Source organism: Oryzias melastigma, linkage group LG17, assembly GCF_002922805.2.
Source record: "Oryzias melastigma strain HK-1 linkage group LG17, ASM292280v2, whole genome shotgun sequence".
In the NCBI taxonomy this organism is placed as follows: domain Eukaryota; kingdom Metazoa; phylum Chordata; class Actinopteri; order Beloniformes; family Adrianichthyidae; genus Oryzias; species Oryzias melastigma.
In genome coordinates this window covers 9620588-9630083 of record NC_050528.1, presented here as the reverse complement: position 1 = coordinate 9630083, position 9496 = coordinate 9620588, and the positions used below count along the sequence as shown (strand labels likewise).

Genomic DNA, 9496 nt, shown 5'->3' with positions numbered 1-9496 from the left:
TTTGTGGACCACCGATCTAAGGAACTACTGCCGCTCTGCAGAAACTATGTCCCAGTAAAGGACAGATTTTTTGATTTTTTCATAATTAAAGGACCACAGGAAATGCTTCTACAATCCATCATAAGATGATTGGAGTGGGACTTTCAGACTCTGTGTTGATAAAGTTACACATTTCTTCCTTTGCAGGTGCATCACACAGACATCCTCACTTACTCTGGCACTTTGCACATGGATCTTTATCTTGCTCCAGCAGATCAGCAGCTCGACTCCGAACGCTGGTGTTCCTCCGCAGTCCCCCGCCATCACGTACCCCTCCATCTCGTAGGCGTGCAGCCTCCTCCTTGGCATACGCACCCAGCTCCTGGGTGTACCGCCCATACATCTGTGTGTACAAAGGCAGAAATAGAGAACCTTTATGCAGGTAATAGAGGTGTGATTCAGCGGGTTTCCTGCTCGGAAACTGAATAAATATGTGGTTAAGACATTCAGCTTGTGTGGAAAAAAGCTCAAATTCTGAGGCAGTTGTTAGAAAATTTATTTTCTGTATTATATCCTAACAGGAAGTTTATTTTCAGACCTTGGCTGATTATCTCTGACATCTATACGGTAAAAAAAGGAACATTTTCTGAACTTTAAATCAGGAGTTGTGTAATGACTTCCTCTCAGACTGATGAGCACACAATAATCTCCACCTGCCTGATTAACTCTGCAGGCTGGAGCACAATTGCCTGCTAACAAGGAGAGGCGGAGTTCATGGCAACAATAAAAGCTGTGTCTGAGCTGAGCGTGTCACGTCTGCAGCTTTGGTCAGTTTGTAGTCACTAACACCATAATGGGGCTCTTCAAGTGGTTGTTTGGTGTTGTGCTTTTGGCTTGTGGTGCTTCCGCACAAAACCACTGGACACCACAGAAACACCAGCCCCCGTTTCCTCATCAAGCGCAGCCACCGGTCACTGCCTTTGATAAATGTGATGTGGAGGAGGGTGACAAGATTGAATGTGGGACTTCGGATATCACTGCTGAGCAGTGTGTGGAAATCAACTGCTGCTTTGATGGGTGGAAGTGTCACTATGGAAAAGGAGGTACGTTGACTTGACTCTTAAAAATACTCAAGATCCTGTTTGGTTGAAGGTTGTGAAGCAGTGTTTGTGTTGCTCAGTGACTGTGCAGTGTACCAGGGATGGCCAGTTCGTGGTGGTCGTGGCCAAAGACACCACTGTGCCTCCCATTGACGTGAACTCGATCAGTCTGCTGGAGTCCGACGGGGACTTCTGCGGTCCAGTTGACAGCACCTCAGCCTTTGCCATTTTTCAGTTCCCTGTGACGGCATGTGGCACGACACTCAAGGTAGGCCCTAGCACTAGAAGTCCCTCACATCATTACAGTGAAATGGCTGTAGCTAAACCGACTGCTTCTCATCTACAGGATGATGAAAACTACGTTGTCTACGAAAACCACATGTCTTCTTCGTATGAAGTAGGAGTTGGACCCAGAGGATCAATCACAAGAGACAGTCATTTTGAGTAAGACATGCAAATGTACTTTAAAATCTGGATAACTTGACCTAATTCTCAATGTTTGAGTATCTCCAGATTTTCTGGATTCTACTTTAAATGCTGTTATTAGAGGTGTGAGCATCTGTGAAAGTAGATGCCTGATCAGGACCTACAAATGGTAGTTCAAAGTAGGGTTGGGTATTTCTTTCCAGAATATTTTTAGTTTTGAGTTTATGCATACACATTTGTTTAGAAATGCAATAGTAATCTATGTTTTGGGAAATTATATTCTTTATAGCATACAGTGCATGGTTTCTCAATGAGAAGCCCTACCAAAAATGTTAAGATCATAAACGTTGTTCTGCATCTCCTGGAGGACATCTCAGTTTGGCCACTAGGTGGCGATCACACTATACCATTACACCTTCTTCCAGAAGAAGGAAAGTGATCAAGAAATGGTTAGACCACAAATTGATACTTTAAAAAATATTTCCTTATGAGTTTCAAAGATGTTAATTTAGTATGCTTAGGTCAACCGAGCATTGGCCATCCTATACGAAATTCCATTAGTCGTTGGTGCATCAAACTAGTAGACTTCAGTTTTATGTGCTAAATTGCTTATATTATGAATAGATTATTGATCTCTTGAGCTTAACTAGAGAACCCAGTTAACAGTGTTGCCTACCCAGAAACCAGAGTTTTACGGACCAATGATCCCATGAGACAATCTTAAACCAATGTCGTTGAATGTCCAACGCTTTCCCCAACAGGCTGCTGTTCATGTGCAAGTACTCTGGCTCAGCTGTGGAAGCTCTCATCATGGAGGTGAACCCTGTTCCTGCTCCCCAACCAGTTGCAGCTCTGGGACCCCTAAGAGTGGAGCTCAGACTGGCAAATGGACAATGTTTCGCAAAGGGTTGTGTAGAAGGAAAGTACTGGAGCTTGGCCTGGTATTGAATCACACTCTGGTTGCTTTATGTCAGCTGGTTTTGTATATTCTTATTGCAGAAGAGGAAGCATTCAACTCCTTCTACAACCCATCTGAATACCCAATCACCAAGGTGTTGAGGCAACCCGTTTATGTTGAGGTCAGGGTGCTTGGACGGTCCGACCCCAACATCATCTTAAACCTTGAGCACTGTTGGGCCACTGCAACCCCAAATCCTCAAAGTCTTCCACAGTGGGACCTCCTTGTTAATGGGTATGACACTGGTTCGCTCTTAGGTAGAACTGCTTTTCTTAAGTATTAACCCTTTTCTTTGCTGCAGATGCCCCTACCAGGATGACAGATACTCCACCGTACTGGTTCCAGTGGATGGCTCTTCTGGCCTTGAGTACCCCACTCATTACAAACGGTTCATCAGCAAGATGTTTACATTTGTGGTTCCAGAAACATATGCTCCCCAGGAGACGGTATGCTTACAATACAGTTCATAACTTTAGAGTTGCTTCAAAGGTCAACTTGACATCTCTCTATGCAGGTTTACATCCACTGTGCAACAGCTGTGTGCTACCCGAGCAGCACAGACTCCTGTGAGCAACGCTGTCATCGTCAGCGTGAGTATCACCACTATAAATTCTCAGTTGAAGACCAGAGGTCTTTGGGCCTAAATGTCTCGGTAATCCATCCATCAAATCTTTAAAACTTCTGTACTCTTGCAGGAAGAGCTGCAGTAAAGATTCCTTCAAGTCAGAAGGCTCTGGTCTCCAGCGGTGAAGTGATCCTGATTAAGAGTCCTGCATCTCACTTGAAAAGTTAAAGTTTCGTTTGGCCATCTGTTTTAATAAAGCTTGTCAAAGCTCATGTGCAAAACTCATTGTTTTCAATTGGTGTGATACCTTTTTGTGAGGCTGGATGAGTCAGTTCTAGGATGTATGGAGAAACCAGTTTGTGGGCTCCTTGGGCAAGACCCTTGGTGCTAATGGCTAACTATGTGGAGTCCTGGGCTTTCTGGTGCCAGTCCAGATAAAATGCAACATTGTCAGGAAGGGAATTTTCAAAAGAAAAAATCTCTGCCAACCCAACTGTTGGGACCAGTGAAGGCTTATTTGTAACTGAAGTGATGTGACGGTGTCTGCAAGACAATATGGTATTTGAACTAGTTAATTTTGTTTGGTCCCCCTCTTCAAAGACTGCTGTTAGAGTTAACAATGGAATAAAATGCGGCTGAACAGTTTTTACACTTGCCAAACAGCCTTTTGCAGGATTCAAATTAACCCTGTAAAGCCCACGTTTTAAAATTTTACAGAACTTTGTTTAAATTTCAAACTTTGAAATGATCAAAAGTAAAACCTCCAACTGTATCCACACTAACGTGGTGTAGGTCTAACTGAGCAAAAAAGCTTTCTAAAGTGTAAGTTTGAAAAAAAATTACAAAGCTTTTCCTACTAAAGGCCACCTAGAGATTTCATTTTGAAATGAGGAAAATCCCTCCTATCTCGTAGGGGCCAGCAACCTTAAGAGAAGAGCCATCTGGGCTCATTTTCGACTGATCAGAACCTAGCAGGAGCATATTCATGACATTTCTTTATGAATTGTCTTTTTGGTACAAATGAAAGCAAAAAAGACTTAAAAATGTACTCGTGTTACTTTCTAACCTCCAAAACTTTACACCATTTATTTGACAATTTTACCTTTTGATGATAATCCAATAGTGATACTGCTTCTAAACATTTTGTAATGTTTATTTCTGCATAAATGTAAATTAAATTCCATTACCGAACATTTCAGGCAGCATTACCTCAACATCAGTGCCACTTACTGCACAAAATAAAATGTGTGCTAACAGTGCAAATTTGTGAAAACGCAGAACTAAAAACTGACTAAAACAAATTATTACAAACCTTGGTTCTTCATCAACCAGGTGCTATGAATTTTGCTAAACTTTGATTTTTTTATAACTTCAATTTTGTTTTTAACTGTTTTAGCAAACGAGGCGCATAGCCTTCACGTTAGCTTGAATGACAACTTCCTGTTTAGCGCGTCTCTGTATCCCTTTAAAGTAAAAGCCACAATAGCGTTATACAATAAAAAAAATGGGCTGAATCTGGAGTTCATTTACAACGTATGAGAGCAAAACTTTGATTTACAGCAAATACAATTAAATTTTCTTCATCAAAGGAGACGTCGGCGTCTCTGGCACGCTGCGTGATGTTGTGGTACCTCTTGTGGTGCTCGCCACTGCTAAGTGTGGTATTCAGTGTTGGTCACGTGACTCATTTATATTGAAAAAAGTGTTTCCATTTAAGTTTTGCAAATATATGTTCATTTCGATGCACCAAAAAAAAAGCTCAAAGTGCAAAAACGTTTTTTGATAAACGCTAGTTTATTTTTTTTCAATTGTTTCAAATGTATAAATTATCACTGTGAACTTTAATGCATTAATTTATTTTATTAATCATGTGCATTAATGCGTTAATATGTATCAAATTAATTGAAGAAACAGTCTTTCACTTTAACTCAGCAGTTCAAGCTTCCATGGGGTGCATTAAAACATTTCGTCGTATTATCCCACTTATACCACGGTCACATACAAAAGATAAATATTCAATCAGTTTTTAGTACTTTATTCTTGCTATTTTTGTGGCTTAGATCACTTTTTCACAAAAAGTGGACTATTTGATCTGTGCTCCGGAGCCATATTATACAAATACATTTTACCTGGTAAAACATTGTGATTAATCCCAACGCAAAAGTGTGATTAATCAAATTTTTTTGTAATCGATTGACAGCAGTAATTAAATTTTTTTAAATGTAGATATTCGTGTGTGATTTCATATTGTGATTATTCACAGATAATAAATGTTCGGGAAATACTGAGACATAAAAAAATAAAATTATAGCGATTAATCGCGATTAAATGTTTCCAGTTTGCGATTAATTTTTTAATCGATTCCCAAGCCTATTATAAATTCAATTTGCACAGTTTCATAGCCAATAGAAACCCAGCTACTGAGTGTTTAAGGAAAGTTTAAATACACTAATGGTTATATAGGGTTAACCCTTTTGATTCCTGAATTTATTTTTTGATGCATAATTGCACCAACAGGCATCAGTGATGGTACATGTTAGCTACTAAACTGGCTTGAACAGCCTCTGCAGTAGTCAGAATTCCAGTCTGACTGGCTTCATGCATCACCCTGACAGAGCCGGTATACCGTCTCTAGCATGCAAACCTTAGTGCAGCCTTGTTGCCCTTCAAATCCTGTCATGACAAGATTTCTGTGTAGCTACAAGTTGCAAAGTCTCTCTGCTGTGCACCATCTCCCTCTTTGTTCGCCCCCCCTCTCCATATCTCATTGAGATGGGCATCACGACTCCTCCAGCCTCACACTTTCTGCTCTCGTGAACAAGGAGGTGCAGAGGGAAAGCAGAGCAGCTGTATTGGTTCAGTCTGGCAGGCAAAGAGGACCATGCTGTCAGGATGCTCATCTTCACTTCAGCCCTTGCAGTGAAGTCTAAAATGCATTGAAAGGAGCATTATTTAAAAACAACACTGGGTGGGAATCCATATTTATATCAGCAGAAATGGAATGAGGCGGAGCAGCTTTGATGTACATCTGAAAAAGAGAATTAGAGTGAATTGCCAGAAAAAAAAGGAAATTAACACCATTTGTTTTGTAAAACTGCCTTTTTTGTGGAGGTAAAACACTAAAAAAAACCCTAACAATTGTAACATGCCTCTTTGGCTTTTATAATCCCTATTAAAGAAAACATTGTGTGAACGTTGTCTGTAATGCTGCCACCAGAGAGAGGCGCTGCGCTGCTAAAACAGATGCATGCATCAGAGGCTCACTAAATGGCTGTCTCTGCTACACTAATGCCTCAGAAATCCTAACTATCTGGTGGACAGAGGGCTTATATCACACAATCTAATCAATGACTACTGTAATTGCATTGAAGAACAATAAAAATGTGCTGCAGTTACAAATGAAGTGATCAAAAACTGCATTAAGATGCATGAATTGGAGCTGATTTGAGTAAAGTCATCCTGATTCAGTGAAAGCATCCATGCTTCATTCATGCATCATTTCGTTTGTGGCTCTTCAGCAATCCATCTTAAGTAAATGTAGCAAAAAATATTGGTATTTTTGGCTTTTTTCTTTTTTTTTTTTTAAATGTTTCAGCAGACCGGTTGACAATTTATCACAGTTTTTTTGTTTTATTGTTACTATTATCAAAACAATTCCTGGTTCCTTCTTTTCATACACGCTTGATCACATTAAGAGCTCAAATCCCTCCTGCTTGTCACTGAGATACGCCCTCAACAATAAATCAGAGTCTCTTCTCATGCACTGGAAAATCAATATGCAGCCAAAATGTTCTTTGCTTTTTAAGGAATAATAAAAAAAAACACTTGTGGAAAAATCTTTTATAGTCTTAAGGTTTATTTTATGACAATAATGCAACAATGCTCACTATTTTCCTTTTTTTTTAAACAGATATTTCCTGATTGGAAAACCTAATCAACAAGAATATTTAATGACGTCTATTTATGACTCCACAGTGTTTAGATGATGAAAATGTGTATGGTTAATTAAGAAATTACATTTAAACACATTTTTATCACAACAAATGTTTGACCGCAATGCATTATGGTCTATATCTGCTAATGCAGAGAACGTCGATACATGCTAGCTTTTTACAAAGACTTCTTGGAAATTTCTAGCGCACTTGATTTTAGAAAATGGCGAACGCACTATGTAGTGCACTATAGAGTGAGTAGATTTCCAAAATCTCCTCTACATGGGCGTGGCCTTTGTTGCTAAGCTAAGTAGCCCCGTCTTTGATCCCCTTTTTCTTATGATGCTAGCTGTGTCTCGCTAGTGTAAACCTTCAAAAAATGTCAAACAAATATCGGAAATGTCCAGCCTTATCGTTTTGTGCCAGATGCCAGCTCAGACGAGGAAGTGAGGAGCTTCATGGGCTGAATCATCTACAAGCGAACACTTTTGTTTATCTCTTTAAGTATCTCATTCTCAAAGATTTTATTGTGATGACATATAGCCAAATGCGGTAATTGTGAATTAATATAACTAATTATTTTTTCACTAGGAAAAAAATTGGATTTTACCGTGACATGGATATTATTATCGGTTTCAAGGCTGGCCCTGGGTATAAGTGACCTAGGCGGCCGCCTAGGTCGCCATCTGCTGGAGGGAACGCAAAATCACAATTATTATTTATTATTTATTTTTTGTTAAACAGTTTGACAGATCACTCATTTCATGTAAAAAAAGTAATAAAAAGAGTAATAATTAAAAATCATAAATAAAATAAATCAAAAGTTTGATGTAATCAATAACTCTGGAGGGCAGCGCCCCTCCCTTCCTGCTGCCGTCTGAGGGGTCAGAGAGGGGCACACAGTGTTGGTGCTTCTTTAAAACTTTAAAGATGAAAAAAAGGAAGAGGAGGAAACATCGGCTCAAAGCAGAGGTTTGTCTGTTCTACTTATATACAATTGTTTGGAAATTCTCCTCCCACTAAATTTTGGTCAAAAAAGACTAATTTAACTGGCGATCTAGTGTTTTCATTTCAACACCTTTAACGGTTGAAACCCTTCTACTTTCCTTTGGAGTATTGGCTGATCGGTGGCGCAGTCAGTTAGCGCTCTTCAAGCAGCAGCTGTTTTAAAGTCGTAGATTTACGACTTTTAAAGTCATAAATGCACAACTTTAAAACAAATAAATGTAGGAGAAAAAAGACAAACATAAGTTCGAGAAGTAGTTCATTTGTAGAGCAGAATTTGAATCTGTCGCTTTTCAAAGTGCTGTCCAGTATTATCATCTCTTCTCCCATCTTGTGCATGCTGTGGGCGGGGCAAATCAGGGAGCTCGCGCATGCGCTTTTTGTCCCTTCTGACGTCACAGCGCCTCATTAATTTAAACAGAGCGTCTTCATGACAGTTTAAAAGGAGAAATACTCAGACATGCAAAAATTAAATGATTTTTTATTACATTTGTTCTCTTTTATAAGAAAAATGTTAAAAACAAAAAAATACTATTTCCAGCGGAAACAGATTTTAAGTTTTGCATGATAAAAAGCTGATTAGCAAGTCATTTTTTACTTAAAAAAAGGTTTAAACGACTAACTTCACACACAAAACCTTTATTATGAGAAGAATTTGTGTAGATGAAAACATGTAATTTGTATTTCTTACTAAGTTATATTGGTTTGTCTCTAAAATAGCTGCAGACTGTATTGTTTTCTTAAGCACCGAATGACTGGAGGCACATGCAGTATTGGTTTCTGTTCGCATCAATCATGATTGATGGGCTACATACCCTTTAAAACACAAACTAAATCCATTCATAACGTAAATTTAATTTGAAATGTTCTGTGTGGTTTGTTTTCACGCTCTCACGTGCACGAGAGGGAACATAAAAACCCACAAATGGCATCGGCAAACTCCAACAGACTGCAAACGAGCTGAGTTGGTTTTTGGACCTGAGCTGAGGCAATCACTGGCCATCTGGAGCACAGCCCCCCAGGGAGAATGGCAGGTAGCCCCCTCTGGGTTAAATGAGCTGTTATCTATAACTAGTTTACCACCGGCTTCTGCATTTGCATCTGTCAACACTCAGTTCAGCATCGTTTTCCTACTGAACCTGTTCAATATTTCATAAGAGCTTTCAGGAATTGGTATTAAAACGATGATTCAGTCAATAAAAGTGGATTAAGGAGACAATAATTAATGTATTTGCTTTTTCTGGAAAAATATAGTGAAGGTAAAATAAGTGAGAAGCAAAAAAAACTTTACAAGTCCTCAAAATATTCACAGCATCAGGACATCTGCCTTTACTCCCACATACACGTCAGTGACGTTCCATTTTTAGTGGCTCACCCTTCACGACCACATCAGATCAACTCCTCTCAGAAGGCTGTCTGTAAATTTAAAAAACATAAAAGTTCATTCGTTCACAAGGTTTTTTGGTCAGGCTCCACTCTTTTACCACTTCATGTCTTCATTTCTTTTTGGACGTTGTTCTGGTGTTCTGTC

General features: G+C 39.3%; 2 protein-coding genes across 4 annotated transcripts in view; one reads left to right on the top strand and one right to left on the bottom strand.

Moving 5' to 3' along the window:
- The window catches only part of clcn2a (chloride channel, voltage-sensitive 2a), an 83124-nt gene that overhangs the window by 42392 nt on the left and 31236 nt on the right, over window positions 1-9496 (bottom strand). For all 3 annotated transcript variants that reach the window (XM_036216178.1, XM_036216175.1, XM_036216177.1), the window contains exon 2: window positions 214-382. In XM_036216178.1, the coding sequence (XP_036072071.1) occupies window positions 214-382 (169 nt within the window). The remainder of the gene's footprint in view (window positions 1-213; window positions 383-9496) is intronic.
- LOC112147099 (zona pellucida sperm-binding protein 4) lies at window positions 778-3309 on the top strand. The gene is made up of 8 exons (XM_024273236.2): window positions 778-1082; window positions 1160-1347; window positions 1426-1523; window positions 2267-2424; window positions 2505-2697; window positions 2765-2909; window positions 2978-3053; window positions 3159-3309. Exons 1-8 carry the CDS (start codon window positions 833-835, stop codon window positions 3254-3256), a joined length of 1206 nt encoding a protein of 401 aa, XP_024129004.1. The 5' UTR covers window positions 778-832; the 3' UTR covers window positions 3257-3309.